Source organism: Mercenaria mercenaria, chromosome 12 (assembly GCF_021730395.1).
Source record: "Mercenaria mercenaria strain notata chromosome 12, MADL_Memer_1, whole genome shotgun sequence".
Lineage (NCBI taxonomy): Eukaryota > Metazoa > Mollusca > Bivalvia > Venerida > Veneridae > Mercenaria > Mercenaria mercenaria.
Genome location: NC_069372.1, coordinates 40,385,678 through 40,409,446, shown reverse-complemented (window position 1 = coordinate 40,409,446; position 23,769 = coordinate 40,385,678). Strand labels below are relative to the sequence as shown.

General features: G+C 37.7%; 1 protein-coding gene across 1 annotated transcript in view; it reads right to left on the bottom strand.

Annotated features, from left to right (window-relative positions):
- The window catches only part of LOC123533993 (uncharacterized), a 63,975-nt gene that overhangs the window by 13,526 nt on the left and 26,680 nt on the right, over positions 1-23,769 (bottom strand). The window contains exons 8-19 of the mRNA XM_053519782.1: positions 22,922-22,981; positions 21,873-22,684; positions 20,036-20,847; positions 18,541-18,633; positions 14,430-14,560; positions 13,260-13,495; positions 10,443-10,546; positions 6,693-7,425; positions 5,107-5,249; positions 2,809-2,975; positions 1,355-1,457; positions 376-470 (exon numbers count right to left, since the gene is read on the bottom strand). Coding sequence (XP_053375757.1) covers positions 378-470; positions 1,355-1,457; positions 2,809-2,975; positions 5,107-5,249; positions 6,693-7,425; positions 10,443-10,546; positions 13,260-13,495; positions 14,430-14,560; positions 18,541-18,633; positions 20,036-20,847; positions 21,873-22,684; positions 22,922-22,981 — 3,487 coding nt within the window. The 3' untranslated portion in view covers positions 376-377. The remainder of the gene's footprint in view (positions 1-375; positions 471-1,354; positions 1,458-2,808; positions 2,976-5,106; positions 5,250-6,692; positions 7,426-10,442; positions 10,547-13,259; positions 13,496-14,429; positions 14,561-18,540; positions 18,634-20,035; positions 20,848-21,872; positions 22,685-22,921; positions 22,982-23,769) is intronic.

The following is a 23,769-nucleotide window of genomic DNA, read 5'->3' as shown; positions in this document are numbered from 1 at the left end:
ATGCAATTTTGTGTTTTTAGGTGTCACAGGGTCCCACTTTGCCATTTTCAGTCCTATTTTGGACTATTTGTTGCTATAGCAACCACGAAGACATGCATATTCTCCATATGAACACCTGTATAATGTACCAAGCTAATGAAAAATATCTTGTATTTCTATAGTTATAACAGCATCTCATTTTGTGTCACTGACAGACAGACAGACAGATGGCAAATCGTAAGTCTAATATTTCCAGAATGATATTATTCTTCTCTTTACCAGTACCTGAAATAATAATTCTATTCATGGCATAAATCAATTTTGTAGAAATTTAAAAAATGGCAAAATATATCATTTCTAATTGGTCTTACATTCTACACCACATTGCTGCCTTACCTCTAATCAATCAGTTCTTGTAAGTGTCTGTTCTTTAGGTATTCAGAGCACACAGATGTCTCCAAAACTTGAGCCTGCTGAAGTTCTTGCTCTTTCTGTCAACCAAATAATAAACCAATTACTCATTCTACCATATATAAATCATTTTATCAAAGTGGAGATGTCAATAAATGGTTGTTTACATATCAACAATGGCACTGATTCCACCTATAAGATTTGTTGGAAATCTGTCTACGTTAGAAGTGGTAAAAACATCTAAAATCTGACCAATCAAGGGCTGTAACTGCTGAAAAATTGTATGTACAACTAGGTTTCAAAATGATCACTTTTGTGAGGTGTGGTGACTTCCTGATGGTGCTATCGGAGCAGTTGCCTTGACCAGGTAAAATACAACAAACCAAGGGCTGTAACTCCACTGAAAATCAATTAACTGGAACATGCCAACAATTTGCACAATGAGGCTTGGTACTGATTACTCCTTTAATGTTTGGTGGAAATCCACCCAATAATAAAAGAGAAGTTGCCAAAACAAAACTTGATGAATCAAGGTCAGAACACTGCTGAAAATCATCAAACCGAAAAATGCAGACAATTGAGGCTTGGCACTGATCATTTCTGCAAGGTTTAGTGAAAATCTGCCCATTAATACAACAGAAATTGCCAAAACACCATGAAATATCATCAAACTAGAAAACATTGCCAATGTGCACAACTAGGCTTGGCAATGATCATTCTTGTGAAGTTTGCTGTAAATATGTCCAGTTGTGTCCGAGGAGTTGCATACACCTTCAATAACTGCTATAATGAGAGGTCAAAGCTGCCACTAAGTACCTTTTTACTACACAATTCTGATATCAAATGGCATTCAGTCAGTATCTTTTTGGTAAGCTCCCCATTTAACATTTAATGGTACTGTCTAAATTGGAAGATGGACAAGTTCATTACAGAAATTTAGCAGGGTTAACAGAAATAATCTTACCAGCGCTATCTGCATCTGAACTGCCTGTAACTTCACACTAAGCATCTCGTCCTCTGTGCTCGCTTTCTTTGCCTTCTGCTCTAACAGATTCAACTCAGTGGTCCTAGGAAGATATAGCTCATATTATTTTCAAAATGCTTTTTTTCAGGAAAAAGAAGGTGGTGGGGATTATAATTATTATCTGCCAACTTCCCCACTTGAATCAGTGGTGGTGGTTAATCTGTCAAGATCTATCAAGCAAATGAAGAAGAAAAAAAAAAAGAAAATGGTATTTTTCACACACTAACGAAACTTCAAGGCTCATAGTACTAAACTAGAAATGTGTCCATGGGACACAGATGCCCCCACTACATGACATTAAAATGACAATGTTTTCCCAGGTCAGGGGCCATAACTCCTACAATACTGAATGAATCCGAACGCGAAACCCCAGGTGCACAACTGCACATGCTGACCAACATTCCTGTAAACTTTGGTGACTCTAGGTCAAATACTTTTGGAGCTACGCGCAACACAACATTAAAATGACCAATTTTTAACTAACTCAGGGGCCATAACTCCTACATGACTGAATGAATCAGGACGCGAAACCCCAGGTGCACAACTGCACATGCTGACCAACATTCCTGTAAACTTTGGTGACTCTAGGTCAAATACTTTAGGAGCTACGCACGACACAACATTAAAATGACCAATTTTTAACTAAGTCAGGGGCTATAACTCCTACAAGACTGAATGAATCCAGACGTGAAACCCCAGGTGCACAACTGCACATGCTGACCAACATTCCTGTAAACTTTGGTGACTCTAGGTCAAATACTTTTGGAGCTATGCGCGACACAACACTAAAATGACCAATTTTTACAAAGTCAGGGGCCATAACTTCTACACGACTGAATGAATCTGGATGCGAAACCCCAGGTGCACAACTACACATGCTGACCAACATTCCTGTAAAGTTTTGTGACTCTACGTCAAATACTTTTGGAGCTAGGCGCGACACAACATTCTCGGAAGGACGGACATGAGCAAATCTATATGCCCCCCCCCCCCCCCCCCCCAAAAAAAGTGGGGGCATAAAAATGAAAGAATGGAATTTTTCCCGTTGAATAAACCTCACGATAAAGAGTAATTTTTACCATAATGTAATATTTTGATGTTAAATTCACCTTACCATAATGTGTTATTTTGCTGTTAAATTCACCAAACCATACTGTGTTATTCTGTTGTTAAATTCACCTAACCATACTGCGTTATTCTGTTGTTAAATTCACCTAACCATACTGTGTTATTCTGTTGTTAAATTCACCTAACCATACTGTGTTATTCTGTTGTTAAATTCACCTAACCATACTGTGTTATTCTGTTGCTAAATTCACCTAACCATACTGTGTTATTCTGTTGTTAAATTCACCTAACCATACTGTGTTATTCTGCTGTTAAATTAATCTTACCATAATGAATAGGACTTCTCGTAAGCAGTTACAGGTGAAGAGTTACTGTTGTTCAGTTTGCACAGACCATCTTCTGACTGTGTAAATCTACTAGGAACTTTCTGGGTACTAGGCAATGGAGGTCCTAATAATGGGGTCACTGCAGTCACTGGGGCTGTCTTGGTGGCCTGCAATATCAAATTATTTTCATTTTTTTCAATTTACTGAAATTAGTGTGGCAAATAGATTCGTCTTTATATGTCTTAACATCACCTTTTGATTTGATAAAAAAAATAAATAACAGGATTAAATGTTTTGTGTGTGTGTTATTTTATATATATTTATATATATATGAAAATGATAAACAAGAGGGCCAAGATGGCCCTAAGTCGCTCACCTGAGTAACATACAATAACAGTGTAAACATGCTTTATCTGAGGTTTCATGCAGACAAATATTCTGACAAATTTTCATTAAGATTGGACCAAAAAACATGGCCTCTTGAGTGTAAACAAGCTTATTCTTTGATTTGACCTGGTGACCTAGTTTTTGACCCTACATGATCCAGATATAAATTCATCTGATATTTCATGCACACAAACATTCTGACCAAGTTTCATGCACATCAAATGAACAAGAGTGTTAACAAGCTTTTCCTTTGATTTGAACAGGTGACCAAGTTTTTGACCCCATATGACCCAGTTTCGCACTTAGCCCAAGAATCATCAAGATAAACATTCTGACCAAGTTTCATGAAAACAGGGACATAAATGTGGCCTCAAGAGTGTTAACAAGCTTTTCCTTTGATTTGACTGGGTGACCTACTTTTTGACCCCATATGACCCAGTTTCAAATTTGGCCTAAAAATCATCAAGATAAACATTCTGATCAAGTTTCATGAAGATAGGGTTATAAATGTGGCCTCTAGGTTGTTTACAAGCTTTTCCTTTGATTTGACCTAATGACCTAGTTTTTGACCCGACATGACCCAGTTTCAATCCAGGCCTAGCAATCATCAAGATAATCATTCTGTGCAAGTTTGTATCAAATCAAAGCATAAATGAAACTTCTATATGGCTGAAAGGGCCAAACTAGAAAATTTTGCCCCTTTCAGGGGCAGTAACTTCAGAACACATGATGGAATTTAGCCGGTTTTCGAAAGGAACTGAGATCTTATTGTGACTTAAGTTGTGTGTAAGTGTGGTTAAAAACCAAATATAAAATGTTACTTCTATCGTGTTCACAAGATAAAAATTAACAAATTTTGGCTCTTTCAGGGGTCAATCTGAGGCTGTAACTCTGGAACCTATGATTGGATCTGACAGATTCATCATGGAATCAAAGATTTACTGTTGTTGAAGATATTTTGCAAGTTTGTATAAAATCAAACCATAAATGAGGTCTCTATATGGCTGCAAAAGCCAAAATAGCAAATTTTGGCCCTTTAAGAAGCCTTAACTCTAGTACCCATGGTGGGATCTGGCCAGTTTTCAAAAGGAAGTGAGATATTATGCCAATACAAGTTGTGTGCACGTTTGATTAAAGTTGATTGCAAAATGTGGTCTCTGTTGTGTTCACAAGCCAAAAATGGCAAATTTTGGCCCTTTAAGGGGCCATAACTCTGGAACACATGATGGGATATGGCCGGTTTCTGAAAGGAACCGAGATATTATGCCAATACAAGTTGTGTGCAAGTTTAATTGAAGTTAATTGCTAAATGTGGTCTCTGTTGTGTTCACAAGCCAAAAATAGCAAATTTTGGCCCTTTAAGGGGCCATAACTCTGGAAGCCATGATGGGATATGGCCAGTTTTCAAAAGGAACCGAGATATTATGCCAATATAAGTTGTGTGCAAGTTTGATTAAAGTTGATTGCCAAATGTGGTCTCTATCGTGTTGACAAGCCAAACATAGTAAATTTTGGCCCTTTAAGGGCCATAACTCTGGAACTCATGATGGGATCTGGCCAATTTTCGAAAGAAACCGAGATATTATGCCAATACAAGTTGTGTGCAAGTTTGATTAAAATTGACTGCAAAATGTGGTCTCTATCGTGTTCACAAGAAATTGTGAAGGGACAACAAACGACGGACGAACGACTGACAAAATGCGATCACAAAAGCTCACCCTGTCACTGTGTGACAGGTGAGCTAAAAAAACAGCCAACATGAAAAACATGGGCTTTTAGCTAAACTACTGTATCTTGTTCTTTATTTACATACAAATACAAAAGACTTGCCCTGAGTCCTTGAAACAAACTATTTGTTTTTGTGAATATATTTTTGGTTTTAAGAGTGTTCATAATGAGTAACAAGTTTACGTCTTTATCAGCCATTGCCTCCAAAGACTGTGTTGTCTGCTGAATGTTCTTGTTCACGTTACGTGAAATTGGACCGTACTTGGAGATAATTGGCGAACCTTCTATGAATGGAATATCTTCTTCCTCACAAGAACTCAACATACCTAGAAAGACAAGTCAGAGTACATAAACACTTCTATTTCTAGAACTGACATGGAATTTCATAATACCCAATCCTGTAAATAATCCAGAAACACTTGTTAGTTTAACCTACTTCCGTTGCACAGCTGAAAGATTCAGAAAAATGTTTTTAAATTCTTATCAAATACAGAAAGTTAAATGTATGTTTAACCACTACTGAATCAACAAACACCGTTAAAACCAGTAAATCAAGTGTATACCATGCACCTTTTTTTTCTAAACAACCTCTAGAAAACTTGCCCTCTTCTCCACTAACTGAGCAAAAACAGTACCTTGGCCACTGACCTACCGGCCCCTAAAACAACAGGGATCTTCTACTGCTCACAGGCAATCATCTTATAAACTCAGACGACTGTAGGCAAAAGCATTCATTATGTACTGGCAAGAAACTGTTCTCAGTTTCAGGGTGACTGTGACCTTGACATTTTACTACAGACCCCTGAATAAATACAACAGGCTGTTGTCCTAAACAAGTTCGACAACTGTAGGCTGAAGCATTCTTTACTTACTGGGTGTAATCCATTTCAAGATTCAAGGTCAAACTGTGTCAAACTGTGACCTTGACATTTTATCTACTTATCTCTTTAAGAAAAGGGCACACACAGGCAATTATACTGTCATAAGGCTATAGCTGTTGTAACTTATTAACCCTTAGCCTGCTGGCGGCAAGTGATTCTGCCTTTGCGACCAGGGCAGACCAAGATCAGCCTGCACATCCGTGCATTCTGATCATGGTCTGCACTATTCGCTATTCAGTCAGTAAATTTTCAGTGAACATCCCATTGAATATTAAATGGTATTGCCCAAGTTGAATGATGGACCAGTCCATTTCAGAAATTTAGCAGGGTAAGGGTTAAGCAGAAACCATTTTCAGTCCCAGCATCACTGTGACAATAATGACCTCAGGCAATCATTCTATAAAGTTTGATGGCTGAATTCCAAAGTGGTCTTTACTTACTAAAAAGAAATGTTTTTCACACTGAAGGTTAATGTTACCTTGACCTTAGACTTACTTTTGAAAGTCAATGTTATATTGACCTATGACTGACTGGAAGGTCAATGTGACCTTGACCTTTGACCTACTGAACAATGAAATAAAAAGAGGTCATCTTCTGAGCAAAGGCAATCACCCTATTAAGTTTGACAACTGTGAGACAAAGTTTTCACCACATATCGATTGGAAACTAGATGGTCAATCCTCAACGTCTGATCAACTGGCAGACAATGAGCAAAACACATTAACCCTCTCCCTGAAGAGGGAATCGATATTGTGATCAGACGATCCAAAGCAAAATCCAGTTGATGAAGCTGACCTGGTTATATCAACAGAACATACCATTAATGGCATTTTCCTAAGCTTAACAGTATCTTATGAATGACATCTGCGTGTAAAAAAAAATACTTACTACAGAATGACGCAGAGGAATATATCTCTGAAGAAGTGTTGAATGTGCTGCTTGTAGTTCCATACATCTGTGTAGTGTTACGATATGAAGCAGACGGAGAAATATTCATTGAAGATGCTAGAGAAGCAGCTGACGATGGCCAGTAACTTGCAGTGGTACCTGTGTCTTTCTTAAGTTGCTCATAGTTTGATGTATAACCAACAGACTGAGGTACTGACATTCCAGTAGAGGTCTTCATCTGTGAGGATACCGTTCCAATCCTCTGGGTGGCTCCTGTACCAGTAAGCTGTGAAGTTCTTACAGAACTTGATGGTGTCCCAACACTAACTGCGTAGTTTCTTCCATAGTTTTCTGAGTTATTGTATGTCTGGCTGCTTGGTGTACTCGTATTTGTTGAGCTGCTAATATATACAGAGGACCTTGAACCATAACTGCTGACATGTGAGGATGTCTTCGTTCGACTGGAAACAGGCTGACCAAATGTTGATGTATTAGTACCAAGCACTGCTTCGGCTCTGTGGCTGTATGGAAGGCCTCTAGACTGCTGAATGATTTGAGCAGAACTGCTAGGCGAAATGTCCGACATCACTCTCAAACCAGAGTGAGAACTGCTCTGAGGGGTCGGACACGGTGTACAAGGCGGGGTAGTCATGGGGGAATCTAGAGTCTGAGTGACGTCTTTCCAATATGGAAAATCTTGATCTACATTGCTCCATTTAGAAGAATTATCTTCCTGTAACAGAATAGAACAAAAAGTTAAATACATGTATCACTACAACAACCATATAATCAGGTGAAAACAATGTGCATTATAAATGATGGAAAGAATCTTATATTTTTGTTAAACTATCTAGTACTGCCTTTAAGGTAGTGGACACGTAATGGAAATCGGCAATTTCCGTGCGAGTATGTATTCTCCATATGAGCCGCACCACGAGAAAACCAACATAGTGCATTTGCACCCAGCATGGATCCAGACCAGCCTGCACATCCGCGCAGTCTGGTCAGGATCCATGCTGTTTGCTTTCAAAGCCTATTGCAATTAGAGAAACTGTTAGCGAACAGCATGGATCCTGACCAGACTGCGCGGATGCGCAGGCTGGTCTAGATCCATACCAGTCGCAAACGCACAATGTTGGTTTTCTCATGGTGCGGCTCATATGGAGAATACATACTCACACGGAAATTGATGATTTTCATTACGTGTCAACTACCTTAAAGGCAGTACTAGATGGTTTAACAAAAATATAAGATTCATTACCTTCATAGGTTGCCGCACAAAATTATGGGTCCACTACCTTAATGTACCTTAAATTATTAATATCAGTGCTTGGATAAACATACTGTTACATTCAGATGAAGTGTTACTGTGAACACGTATTATTACATGGGTACCAAATTTCATGACAAAAAGACTATTTTGTGGACATACAAATTCACGTATTTCAACTTTTGAACATAAAATAAAAACAAGTTCAACTTGTTTTCTGGGTATAAATTTAGCTCATTGACTAAGCAACAAAATCCATGGAAAACAGTCCACAACAAGTATTAATATTATTACTATTATTATTATTATCACAGATTAATACAGCGCCAGTTTCATGATAAATAGATTCAATGGCGCTTTACATACAATATTCTGTTAATTTCACTGTATTTTCTTATACCTTTAAATATTAATTTGTATTTACACTTTTTCTACATTCTAAAACTATATATGTACTAAAGGTAATCTTACAACCTAATGATGCTTCTGTACTTGTGGCTGTCCTATCACCTAATTTTGCCTCTATACTAGAGGCTGTCCAATCGGTTAAACATTACCTCTGTACCCGTCACAGTCCCATCAGTCTGTGTTGGAGGTAGTTTCATCACCTAATATTACCTCCACACCAGTGGAAGTCCTATCATCTAATTTTTACTCTGTACTAGAGGCTGTCCTATTCCCTAATATTATCCTCTGTACCAGAGGCTGTCCTATTCCCTAATATTACGTCTGAAATACAGGCTGTCCTATCACTTAATATTACTTCTGAAATACAGGCTGTCCTATCACTTAATATTACTTCTGAAATACAGGCTGTCCTATCACTTAATATTACTTCTGAAATACAGGCTGTCCTATCACTTAATATTACGTCTGAAATACAGGCTGTCCTATTCCCTAATATTACTTCTGAAATACAGGCTGTCCTATCACTTAATATTACTTCTGAAATACAGGCTGTCCTATCACTTAATATTACTTCTGAAATACAGGCTGTCCTATTCCCTAATATTACGTCTGAAATACAGGCTGTCCTATTCCCTAATATTACTTCTGAAATACAGGCTGTCCTATCACTTAATATTACTTCTGAAATACAGGCTGTCCTATCACTTAATATTACTTCTGAAATACAGGCTGTCCTATCACTTAATATTACGTCTGAAATACAGGCTGTCCTATCACTTAATATTACTTCTGAAATACAGGCTGTCCTATCACTTAATATTACTTCTGAAATACAGGCTGTCCTATCACTTAATATTACTTCTGAAATACAGGCTGTCCTATCACTTAATATTACATCTGAAATACAGGCTGTCCTAACACCTAAAATTACCTCTGTACCAGAGGATGTCCTATCACCTAAAATTACCTCTGTACCAGAGGCTGTCCTATTCCCTAATATTATCCTCGGTACCAGAGGCTGTCCTATCACCTAATATTACTTCTGAAATACAGGCTGTCCTATCACCTAATATCACTTCTGAAATACAGGCTGTCCTATCACCTAAAATTACCTCTGTACCAGAGGATGTCATATCACCTAATATTACTTCTGAAATACAGGCTGTCCTATCACTTAATATTACTTCTGAAATACAGGCTGTCCTATCACCTAATATTACTTCTGAAATACAGGCTGTCCTATCACCTAATATTACTTCTGAAATACAGGCTGTCCTTACACCTAAAATTACCTCTGTACCAGAGGATGTCCTATCACCTAATATTACTTCTGAAATACAGGCAGTCTTATTACCTAAAATTACCTCTGAACTAGAAGCCATCTTATCACCCAAGACTGCCTCTGTACTTAAGGCTGTCATATCACCTAAAATTATCTCTGTACTAGAGCCTGTCTTATCTATACTAGTGGCTGTCCTATCACCTTATATTACCTCTGTATTTCAGGCTGTCCTATCCCCTAATATAAGCCCTGTAATTCAGGTTGTCCTATCATCTCATATCATCTCAAGAATAGTGGTAGTTCTATCACCTAATATTACCTCTGTATTTCAGGCTGTCCTATCCCCTAATATAAGCTCTGTAATTCAAGTTGTCCTATCACCTCATGTCATCTCAAGAATAGTGGTAGTTCTATCACCTAATATTACCTCTGTATTTCAGGCTGTCCTATCCCCTAATATAAGCTCTGTAATTCAGGTTGTCTTATCACCTCATGTCATCTTAAGAATAGTGGTAGTTCTATCACCTAATATTACCTCTGTATTTCAGGCTAACCTATCCCCAAATTACTTCTAGAAGCTTACCCATCACAGAATATTACCTCTGTACTAGAGACTTTCATATCACTTTATGTTACTTCTGTACTTCAAGCAGTCCTATCTTCTTATATTACCTCTGTACTAAAGGCAGTCCTACCAGTTTATATTATCTCTGTTCAAGAGGAAGTCCTAGAAGCGAATGTTAGCTTTGTACTAGAAGTATAGTATAATATTTCCAACATCTGAAATTACCTTACTGCTGCCTGTCAGAAATGTTTTACTCATAGAATCAGACGTAGGAGCCTGACTATTGAAAGCCTCCAGCTGACCAGATTCCAAATGATTGTCTTCACACTCTGTAACATTTAATACAATTGTATGACATAACATTCATGAGGCCAAACAAAGAAATGTCTGTTTACCAGACAGATCCTAAGCTTGAACCATGAACCTAATATATGTTTTTTTATCTAAATACTAGATGCCCACGGGCAACATGTCGAGCCCGCCAGCTGTCAAAAGGACTAGGAGTTGCACATGACACCCTGTCTCACTGAGGCAAACATTTATGCAAAAATGAAAGATGATTGTAAAAAGTTACAATATAAGTTATTTATAGTAACAACAAAGGGAAGTAAATCTTTAAAAAAATCTAAGTCCACACAAAAATACTTACCAGAAGAGATAGGTCAAAATACACCTAAAATTGGATGTAACATGCATACTGTACTACAGAAAAGTGGTCTTAATTTTTCCCTATGACCAGTAATAAAAAAGTTACAATATATGCTATTTATAGTAACAACAAAGGAAAGTAATTCTAGGTTCTTGCACATGACACTCTGTATCATCATAGTGAACAATTGTGCCAATTTACATCAAAATCCCTCCATGCATGAAAAAGAAATGCTCTGGACAAAGTCATTCTTGTATCTGATCTTTGACCTCTAAGTGTGACCTTGACCTTAGACCTAGGTCCTTGATCTTGCGCATGACACTCCGTCACATGGTTGTGAACATTTGTGCCAAGTTACATCAAAATCCCTACATGCATGAAGAAGAAATGCTCCGGACAAAGTCATTATTTAATTTAACCTTTGAACTCCAAGTGTGACCTTAACCTTTGAGATAGGAACTTGCTCTTTGCGCATGACACTCCATCTCACTGAGGTTAACATTCATGCCAAATATAAATGAGATTGCTCCATGCATGTCAAAGTTATGGTCCAGACAAACAAATCCAGACGGACGCATGCACATACACCGAACAGCCATTTGGACAAATATGTCTTCGCTTCCGCAAGCGGGCTCGACAACAAAAATTTAAAAAAAAAAAGATTTTTGTTTGAAATCAATTTTAAAAAACCATTATCATTGCAAAATGAAAATCAAAAGCAAAGTGGACCATGTCTGATGCAAGAAAAATATTTCCAGTCAAATAAACACTAAAATCCGCTCAAAAATGTAGAAGTGGTGTATCACTAAAGTTTCCATGACATATCCTATTGTGAAAATATGGAATGCTGCAACTATCTTCTGTTGTAAACTTTAAAGTCATCTTGTCAAAGTGCAGTTTTACGCTGTCAAAACAGTGTATTATTATGTTAGAAAGCTACGCTGTCCTGTCAAAATGTGGTGTTAATTTGTCAAAACATCTTTATACCATGTTTTTATGTGATGTTGTTAAAGAGTTATGTTACCTTTACACCATGCAATTATGTTATCTTGTTAAAGAGTTGTGTTATCTTTATACCACACTTTTATGTAAACTTGTTAAAGTGTTGTGTTATCTCTATACTGTGCCATTATGTTATCTTCAAGACTTGTTTTAGTGTTGTGTTATCTTTAAACGGTGCTATTATGTTATCTTGTTAAAGTGTTGTTTTATCTTTATACGGTGCTATTATGTTATCTTGTTAAAGTGTTGTTTTATCTTTAAACGGTGGTATTATGTTATCTTGTTAAATTGTTGTTTTATCTTTATACGGTGCTATTATGTTATCTTGTTAAAGTGTTGTTTTATCTTTATAGGGTGCTATTATCTTGTTAAAGTGTTGTTTTATCTTTATACGGTGCTATTATGTTATCTTGTTAAAGTGTTGTTATATCTTTATACGGTGCTATTATGTTATCTTGTTAAAGTGTTGTTTTATCTTTATGCGGTGCTATTATGTTATCTTGTTAAGGAGTTGTTTTATCTTTATACGGTGCTATTATGTTATCTTGTTAAAGAGTTGTGTTATCTTTATAAGGTGCTATTACAAAAAATGTATGTTATCTTGTTAAAGAGTTGTGCTATCTTTATACTTTGCTATTATGTTATCTTGTTAAAGAGTCATGTTATCTTTATACTGCACTATTATGTTATCTTGTTGAAAGAGTCATGTTATCTTTATACTGTGCTATTATGTTATCTTGTTAAAGAGTTGTGTTATCTTTATACCGTGCTATTCTGTTATCTTTATACTGTGCTATTATGTTATCTTGTTGAAAGAGTCATGTTATCTTTATACTGTGCTATTATGTTATCTTGTTAAAGAGTCGTGTTATCTTTATACCGTGCTATTCTGTTATCTTTATACTGTGCTATTATTTTATCTTGTTAAAAGAGTTGTGTTATTTTTTGTACCATGCTCTTACATGTATGTTTAAAAGCTATCTTGTTAAAGAGCTATGAAATCTTGTCTACTGAATTTGCATAGACAAAAATTTGCTAAATGTGTTAAAAAGCTGTTACATGTATTTTGTTAGTGTCAAGTGATCTTGTCTACCAAGGATGCTACTTGGTTAAAAAGCTGTGTAAACACGTCAAAGTCTGGTATTAACTTTTCAAAACAGTATCTTATTATGTTCAAAAAGCTGTTACCAAGTGAAAGTCAATGTGATCTTGTTTTGACACTATTTTGACAAGTTTACACCACAATAGAATGAAATGTCACAACATTAGACAGCTAGGGCATCCCATATGAAATTATTTCATGACTTTTCATGCTGAAAATGCTATCAAAATATCTGCAATAGACCTCCCACAAGATTTCAGCAAGATAATGCTATAAAATAACCACTTACCCGAGTATTTCAGTGTTGCAGCTGTCCATGAGGCTATTATACTGTCATTTACAGATCTTGGAGGGACACCCGATATAGCCCCTAATCTTTCAAAGATCTCTCCATTAGATGGGGCAGTTTTCTTCAAGCTGAAAGGTCCAGTATCTAGGGGTTTAGGATGCTTCAACGTGCTGGCGTATACTGTGGCTTCATTCAGTGTGTCATTATCAATTTTTTGGAAATCTACTGGGTCAAAACTGAAAATATTTAATTTTTAGTATGCAAGTCACACAAATGATGGTTACATCTAAGACAAAGTGATGGATCATGCAAGAAATGTAAGGATACAGACAAATAAATATTTTGGAATAACAGGGTTGCCACTTAGTTGAAAAAACGAAATTCCCTGACTTTTTCCTGATTTTTCCCTGACTAAACCATACTTTCCACTGACCAATACCACCATATTTATTCTGCCTCCTCCTCCCCTACAGCCCTCTAATCCACCCTTCCTTTCCAATCCAGGCAAGGGTTGCAAAGCCTTTAAGTTTTCAAAATTCTAAAATTAACATGAAAACGAAATTGATTCAAACACATTTAAATTACGTTTATACACAATTACACCAAAATGTGTTTGAAAATCCTTATAAATACTGCTTGAAGACTGCCAGAGCCACTGAACATTTAAAACATCGACCCAGAATTTCATTTTTCCCTGACTTTTCTAAAATTTCATTTTTCACTGACCATTATCAAGATTTCCCTAACAATTCACTGACCTTGAAAAAAAAATCATTTTCCCCTGCCTTTTCAAGGTAAGTGGCAACCCTGAATAAAGTGCACTAAAAGGAGGCACCATTTTCTTTTACTACATCTTTCCAAAAATCATGGGTAAAAATATTAAGTCAAAATTTGCTTTGCCGAGAGATGGTCTTTTGAATGATGTGGCCAAGGATCCAACCTACGACCTCTCATACTTAAAGCAGATGCTCTACCACTTGGCTACCAAGACTGACTGAGGTGCACACATGTAGAACCAACTACCTCACATAATCCAGCTGAATGGCTTCCTCACATAAAGAACTCTACACCCCACAGGGAGCTTTCAAAACCACACAGGTAAGCCAGAGCTCTTAGCTATTTGGCCATGGAGGTCCCTGGCAGATATCTTGTAGAAACATGTAGTTTTACCTGAAAAGATTCGGCAGACTCTCTGAGAGTTCTTCCAGCTTGTGTTCCTGTGCTGTTGCCTCTTTGTTGATCTCTTGTAACTGTTGTATCAGTGAATTACGCTTCTCTCTTAGGTTGTTTAAAGATTGTCTCTGTGAAACAAACATTTCTAACACTAATACATGCAACAAGTAGTAAAATACTATTTCAACATCATAAAACAAAACAATAGCTTCCCTTTCAATGATTATCATTAAAAGTTGTTTTTTTGTACTGTAAACCTAGAAATGGTTTCGTACTATTTAAGTTAGCGGCTTTCGCGGTTGATGTGTATCTGCGAAGTTTTGTAGCCGCGAACCAGCCAGCTACCATGAAAACGCGAAAGTTTGTAGTTTTCCTTGTACATGACAACAATGCTGTGATTTGTCGTTTATCTTCTAAGCCAATTATAGAAACCTGCTTGGCACCTGAAAAGTTTTAATGTTTTAATAATGTAGAAATTTGTTATTATAGTTTATTTATATTATATACTTATTTGATGGATCAAGTAATTTAAACGAACATGTAATACAAACAGATACATCTTCTATGGGACAATATGCAAACATCTTATTTTAGCGAAAGTAGGTAATTAGAAAATGCTTTTGTAAAAAAGCGCATGTCTCACCCAATGCAAAGTCCTATAGGCACGAAGTCAGTAGGGGTCAGGAGCGAAAGTCAAAGAGACACTGATGGTTGGCTGCAATAGGGATCATCTACTTGGCATGTCCAGTCATCCCACTAAATTTCAACACTAGTGGCCTAGTGATTCTCAAGTCACTGTTCAGGCCCCTGTGACCTTGACCTTTGATCAAGTGACCTCAAAATAAATAGGGGTCATCTACTCTGCATGTCCAATCATCCTATTAAGTTTCAACATTGTAGGTCAAGTGGTTCTCAAGTTATTTCCAAAAAATGATTTTACATGAACAGGCCACTGTGACCTTGACCTTTATTAGACTGACCCCAAAATCAATAGGGGTCATCTACTCTGCATGTTCAATCATCCTATGAAGTTTCAACATTCTGGGTCAAGTGGTTCTCGAGTTATTGATCGGAACTGGTTATCAATGTTCAGGCCCCTGTGACCTTGACCTTTAACTGAGTGATCCCAAAAACAATAAGGGTCATTTACTCTGCATGAACAATCATCCTATGAAGTTTCAACATTCTGGGTCGAGAGGTTCTCAAGTTATTGATTGGAAATGGTTTTCCATGTTCAGGCCCCTGTGGCCTTGACCTTTAACAGAGTGACCCTAAAATCGTTAGGGTTCATCTACTCTGCATGACCAATCATCCTATGAAGTTTCATCATTCTGGGTCAAGTGGTTCTCAAGTTACTGACCAGAAATGGTTTTCAATGTTCGTGCCCCTGTGACCTTGACCTTTCACAGAGTGACCCCAAAATCGTTAGGGGTCATCTACTCTTCATGACCAATTATCCTATTAAGTTTCAACATTCTGGGTCAAGTGGTTCTCAAGTTACTGACCGGAAATGGTTTTCCATGTTCAGGCCCCTGTGACCTTGACCTTTAATGGAGTGACCCCAAAATCGATAGGGGTCATCTACTTTGCATGTACAATCATCCTATTAAGTTTAAACATTCTGGGTCAAGTGGTTCTCTAGTTATTGATCAGAAATGGTTTTCAATGTTCAGGCTCCTGTGACCTTGACCTTTGACGGAGTTACCCCAAAAACAATAGGGGTCGTCTACTCTTTATGACCAATCATCCTATCAAGTTTCAACATTCTGGGTCAGGTGGTTCTCTAGATATTGATTGGAAATGGTTTTCAATGTTCAGGCCCCTGTGACCTTGACCTTTGACGGAGTGACCCCAAAATCAATAGGGGTCATCTACTCTTCATGACCAATCATCCTATAAAGTTTCAACATTCTGGGTCAAGTGGCTCTCTAGTTATTGAACGGAAATGGTTTTCAATGTTCAGGCCCCTGTGACCTTGACCTTTGACGGAGTGACCCCAAAATCAATAGGGGTCATCTACTCTTCATGACCAATCATCCTATGAAGTTTCAACATTCTGGGTCAAGTGGTTCTCTAGTTATTGATTGGAAATGGTTTTCAATGTTCAGGCCCCTGTGACCTTGACCTTTGATGGAGTGACCCTAAAAACAATAGGGGTCGTCTACTCAAGCAGCCCTACAACCCTATGAAGTTTGAAGGTTCTAGGTCAAATGGTTCTCCAGTTATTGCTCGGAAATGAAGTGTGACGTACGGACGGACGGACGGACGGAAGGACGGACGGACAGGGCAACAAGAGCACCGCCTTGCGGGTGCTGACGCTCATCTGATTTTTTTTGTGTAATAGAAATATTGTCCTACCCATGATTTTCTAAGTCTAAAAAGGGCCATCATTCTTGCAAAAAGCAGGATAGAGTTATGTTTCTTGATGTACAGTGTCCACTTATGATGGTGAAAAACTGTTGCAAGTTTTAAAGCAATAGCTTTAATAGTTTATGAGAAAAGTTGACTTAAACATAATACTCAACCAAGAAAATGATTTTCTAAGTCCAAAAGGGGCAATAATTATTGCAAAAAGCAGGATGGAGTTATGTTGCTTGCTGTACAGGGTCAGCTTATGATGGTGAACAAGTGTTGCAAGTTTCAAAGCAATAGCTTTGATAGTTTAAGAGAAAAAGTTGACCTAAACATAAAACTTAACCAAGAAATCTGATATTTTCTAAGTCAAAAAGGGGCCATAAATCTTGCAAAAGCAGGACGGAGTTATGTTTCTTGCTATACAGGGTCAACTTATGATGGTAAACAAGTGTTGCAAGTTTTAAAGCAATAGCTTTGATAGTTTAGGATAAAAGCTGACCTAAACATAAAACTTAACCAAGAAAACTGATTTTCTAAGTCCAAAAGGGGCAATAAATCTTGCAAAAAGCAAGATGGAGTTATGATTCTTGACGTACAGGGTCTGCTTATGATGGTGAACAAGTATTCCAAGTTTCAAAGCAATAGCTTTGATAGTTTAGGAGAAAAGTTGACCTAAACATAAAACTTAACCAAGAAATCTGATATTTTCTAAGTACAAAAGGGGCCATAAATCTTGCAAAAAGCAAGATGGAGTTATGTTTCTTGCTATACAGGGTCAGCTTATGATGGTGAACAAGTATTCCAAGTTTCAAAGCAATAGCTTTGATAGTTTAGGAGAAAAGCTGACCTAAACATAAAACTTAACCAGGCAACGCCGACGCAGACGCCGACGCCGACGCCGACACCGACGCCGACGCCGACAACCGCTCAAGTGATGACAATAACTCATCATTTTTTTTCAAAAAATCAGATGAGCTAAAAACAATATGTCTCCTGGGGGAGACATAATTATGTCAAATACTGACAATCGTAAAATATTTGTTTGAGCCTGTTATTTTAATCACCTTGGCTATGTTACCAAATTTTACTGTTAAAACACTGTTACCTTGCTCAGCAATGGTCCAGTTATCACAGGGAACAATGCTTAATAAAATATGTTTGTTTGAAAAAATTTGATCACAAAAAATTCCGTATAGACATATTGGTCTGCTTTCTTGTACTACTATACAGTGATTTGTGATTCACTCACGATCACAAAGTAAGGTAGATTGAAAATGTGTCAAGGATAAGTGACCAATTACTAGTATTTGTACAATTTATGTGCAGCTTTACCTGAAATTTTACCTGCGATCGTTTATGTGCTTAAGCTATTAAGTATTAGAGTATTTCGCGACCGGCGTATTCCGCGAATCTTTATAGCCGCTAAATGGTCTGCCGTCATAAAAACACGAAATATAGTGTTCGCGAACGTTTCTAGGTTTACAGTACTATGGGATCATAGTGTCTACTATTCAATTTTATAGAATTCCTCTTAAGCCAGTGCTACTGGGCGTGAGAGGTGTTGCACATTTCATAACCACTCATGATCAGACAGTGATTCTCAAATAAAGTATGCTATCATTTTAAATTGGATGGTTTCATTTTAAGCTTCCAAAAGGCTTTCTAAAAGACTTCAGTCATTATTTAATAACACCAATGCTAACAAAAGGTTGTTCTGTAGCGGTGTCGTTAACAAAGATTAGAATATACATACATAAAGTTTAGCATTGGGTTCCAGCATAACAGGAATTGGTGGAGTTTTTGATGTACTCAGAGCTGCAGAGGTAGGTACAGACTTGACTGACTCCTGAAATAAACATAAAACCAAATCGTACTTTCATCAACACAAGAGTTTTCTACATTTATAAACACCTTTCAGGGTCAGTTTATAGTTTTTTTTAGTTTATAGACTTTTTCTAGAGACTGGGTTCAACATGGTTTTATTTTTACTGAAACAATGTGACTCCCACAAATAAATATATGTAGGTTGTCTCCATGCCCTGGAAGACTTTTTTTGGACTCTGAGCATTTACATTGTGAACTTTTTGACAATATAACACTGTCTTCTTCAGCACTGACCAGTTAAAATTCTCATCAAATGGAGTTAAAAGAAGCCATCAAGATTTGACAGGAGAAGCCACGCCTGATTAGAGATGAGGGATCAGAGTTACGTTCCATATACAGGCTTCTCCTCCATGAAGTCACATGACCAAAAGCCACACTTCAGTGCTGAAGAAGTCAGTGTGATACTGTCAAAAACTTCAGGAGGTAAATACTCACCAAGCCTCACTCTGTGTCAAAGAAACAAATACACAATGAGACTCATTGCTTTAAAATTGGCATGAATAAAACCAGTTGCTTGTTCAAACAGATAATCAATTATCAGCAGTAAAACCTCAACAATGCGAATATTACTGATTATTACTATAAAATCAAAAGATAAGATTGATGCTATTCTTCTGTAAACTGTACCAGGGCTTTTGCTTTTCTATAGCAGAGACTGTTTAGAGATGTCTTCCCCTCTGAAAATTCCTTTCCAATCATGTTTTGTTTATTTGTGTTGGGTTTAGCACCATTCAAATGAGCCGTGCCATGAGAAAATCAACATAGTGGGTTTGCGACCAGCATGGATCCAGACCAGCCTGCGCATCCGCGCAGTCTGGTCAGGATCCATGCTGTTCGCTTTTAAAGCCTATTGGAATTAGAGAAACCGTAAGCGAACAGCATGGATCCTGACCAGACTGCGTGGATGCGCAGGCTGGTCTGGATCCATGCTGGTCGCAAACCCACCATGTTGATTTTCTCATGGCGCGGCTCAAATATGAAATGGCAGGCAGTTAACCTAACCGGTGTTCCTGGATTCTGTACCAGTACTAAACTGTTCTCCGAAAGTACATGTAACTGCCAACCTCTCTAAATGATACAGAGGTGGAGGACAAATGATTTCAGACACAATGACTTTTATTAATTTGTCAAGGCAAACATACGCCTCGTCCCGGAATTGAACTCTCGACCCCAAATCCATAGACCTGTACTCTCCAAATTGTTCTAAGTGGGCAGGCTTTCAAATCATTTAGTTCTCCCCTACATCATGTCTTTTACCTTATTCCTCTTTGCCCGAACAAATGAATCTGAACTGCACAATGAATGAAATGTTATATTTTCTACATTTTAACAACTACTTATTGTCGTTTTTGATCTTGGCTTACCTTTTGAGTATCATTACTACTATACTCCTCTTGTGAAGCCTGCCAGTGCTCATGCTGTGATGTCTGCTGGTCTCGTCGACTGCTATGTGACTGTTTGGACTGTTGGTAATCACTTCTGTCAATTTGTTCCTCATCTGTCCGCGATTTGCTTCTTCCTTGTGCCTTGTAGTTGTATGCGTCAGAACAACTGTTCTCACTGTATTCTTCATCATAATCATCGTTAATGCTCCATTCAGCTGGCCGGTCTTTGTCATTTCCGCTTTTAGTCTCATTTCCATATGAATAATCCTGGCTTTCAGTACATTTCCCTGATTTTGCTGAATGACTTGCAAACTTTTTGTTACCTGAATTACTTTGGCTAAATCCATTCTGTACCTGCTGTCCATTTTCTTTATTCAATTTGCCATTGTCAGGAAATTTTGAAACATTATTTTTTGAATTTGGTTTATTAGTAATGTCTTGTTTTGTTTGATATTTTTGATCCATGTCCTGTTCGTGTTTGTGTTTATCACAGAGATGTCGTCTTCGCTGTTCTTCCTCGTCCCTCTCACTGCAAACTGAGCATTTCTCCAAGCCCGTATTTCCAGCAAACTGCGCTCTTGGGTCATGACTATGTCCGTGACACATACCTGGTTTCCAAGGCTCAGCGAATGGATTCAGAGATGTGTTATAGTTGTCATACGGCATCTGGGAGTTGTCTGAAGGCACAAAGCCATGCTGGTAGTACGACATATACGGATGTACTGCAGGGTATGGGTACTGACCATACATCATCGGATGCATCGAAAATCTAGGTCCCATCATTCCTGGTGCTTAAAAGTTATAAAGTGAACTATTTTAAAGAATGAAAAAGACTTCTAGGAATAATTATGAATTGAACATTAGGTTGTGTTTTCAACTTTTCAAACCTATACAATAAACCATCAAAAATGTAATGTTTAAGGTAGTTCTGCACGTTCTGATCGAGATTTTTTCTACAATGTAGAATTTTATAAAATTCAGATTTTTTAAAACTTCAGAATATACTTAGAAAATTCAGCAAATAAAAAAGATAGGGCCACGTGCTCGATTTTTTCCTGGACTAATTTGAAAAATTTGGACCTCACGCAATTTTTCATAATGGGGGTCTATGGGAAAATCATAACTTTCATAACATTAATTGTTCAACAATAAAAATTTAAATGAAACTTCTCACAGTTGTAAATAAACATATTGCCTTTAATGTGGTCAAATAAAATGTATAGGTCCATGCCCTTATTTTTGAGATATCTGACCATCATTAAAGTGAACCGCAACATTTCACGCTAATCTTAAGACATTATTTTGAATAATTTAACGTGTCAGATTTTTAAAAATCATATCATAACTTTTGAAAGATAGTAACAGTGCCACTCTCAGGTTGCCATTTATTCATAAAATGATTTTCCGTACGCCAAATCCAGGCTTTATTCTACGTTTTCCAGATAAATGATGTAATGCCATCACTTCCGATTTATCAAATGTGCAAAACTAACTTAATTGCTGTGTGATGGCCATACGAAGTCATTTCCCACATGGTCTTAGTGTTGATGTCATTTCTGGGGCTTTAGAATCGATGTTCTTCTTCAATACTGGGTAGAATAGGCTAAAAGTTTTTTTTAGAACACAGTTCTGCTTAAGCTGGAGCTAGTGGCATGAGAAGTGTTGCATATCTCGTTATCTGTCATAAATAAACTCAATATAAAAAAGTCTACTACTATTTAAGTTGGTTGCAATCTATTCTTAAATTAAAGATCTTACAGATTTTGGTATCATGAAGGATACCCCTCTCAGTTGTACTAGGAGAAGTAGTACTAACCTGGCGGACCGTAAGGTGGCATGAACGGATACATCATTCCGTTCATCTGTGACATGTTAGGTGGCATTCCTGGAGGCCCTCCTGGCATCATAGCTCTCTGCTGCATTTCCATACTCATACCTGGCTGCATCAAACCCTGTGGATTGGCAGGAACTGGTATCTGGGGTGGGACCATTGCACAGGGCATCCCTTGTTGTCCTGGAGGAAGTATGCTTCCTGCTTGCAGTATTGCAGTGTCACCATTCGGTGGCATAACAGCTGTTGGGGAGTCTCCAACTTGTTGTTGAATTATAGGATCAACAGGTGTTACATATCCTGGAGTAGGTGTGATAAAATTAGCTGTAGGCGAGACTGTAGGTGGTACAATGTCTCCAGTGGGTTGCACTAGTCCACCAGGCATTACTAGTACCTCGACAGGAGACTGAACCACATTACCTGCTGCATCCACAGCAACTTGTTCAATAATTTGAGTGGCAGGGGATTCAATGGATGGAGACTGGTCAGCTTGCAGAGGCGGTGCTACCTGTGTGGGTGGTGCTATCTCTGGAGGAGGAGCCATCTTTGGAAGCATTGCTGGAGGTGGAGCTACATATGGAGGAGGTCCTCCCTGTACAGACTGAACTCCTTGTTGAAGTGGTGGAGCAATGTTTGGAGGTGGGTATCTTTGAGAGGGTGGCACTGCTTGAGCTGCCAACTTAGAGGGTGGAGCTAAATGTGAGGGAGGGCCAGGAGGAGGACCTTTAAACTGTGGATACTCCTGTCTATTATCATATCTTCCTTTTGTTCCATCAACGTATTCATGTCTATCAGATCTTGATATGAAAAAAAAAAAACGTGGCTTACTTTACTTTCAATTTTTTTCAAATTAGATTTTGTAATGATATGCGCAAAGTGAAATTTGTTAAGAAACTTCTTATAAGATCTATATTGTAGAACTATTTAGGAATACATAGAAATATAGTCACTTGAAACAAAATACTTTTGCAATGAAATACAACAGAATGCAAGCTCTTGCTAAATGTGTTCGCTAAATTAACTGCTATACCCACCTTTCATCATCTCTATATCCACCTGGACCTCGAGGTATTCTCCTGTTTTTCTGTCTGTACCTGAAATTATATAAGTAATATTTTTAAAAATATTTACATCTGATAATATAGCGTAATTGTACTAAACACAGTGAGCACAAAATTTATATGCCTCTGCACTAAAGTATTGTAAACTTACAAACTTCAATTAAATTTTTCATTCATCAACTCTTCCATCACTTTGCCACTGACGTCAACAGAACCTGAGAACTATCCATTTTTTTCTGAAGAGACTTACAAATACAGCTGAACAATGATCACTTGGGGTCACAAATAGATAAGCAAAACATGGTCTGGAGTGATTAAAACTGTTCAATACAGTTTGACCATGTGATTCCTTCAAGTTAGACAGGGTGCTCCACCCATTAAGGCTCAAGCAAGCAATGTTTCAATGTATTTGTTTTCTGAAAAATACTACAGGTAAACTAGATGCCTACGGGCAACATGTCGAGCCCGCCCTTTGACCCATAACTGTGACCTTGACCTTTGAGATAGTGTCAATCTCACTGAGTTAAACATTCATGCAAAATATAAACAAAATTCCTCAATGCATGTCAAAGTTAAGGGCCAGATAAGATCTGACATGACCTTTGACCTCCGTTACCTTGACCTTTGAGATGGGAACCTGGGGTTTGCGCAGGACACTCCGTCACACTGAGGTTAAGATTCATGCAAAATATAAACAAAATTCCTCAATGCATGTCAAAGTTATGGGCCAGATAAGATCTGACATGACCTTTGACCTCCAAGTGTGACCTTGACCTTTGAGATAGAAACCTGGAGTTTGCGCTTGACACTCCATCACACTG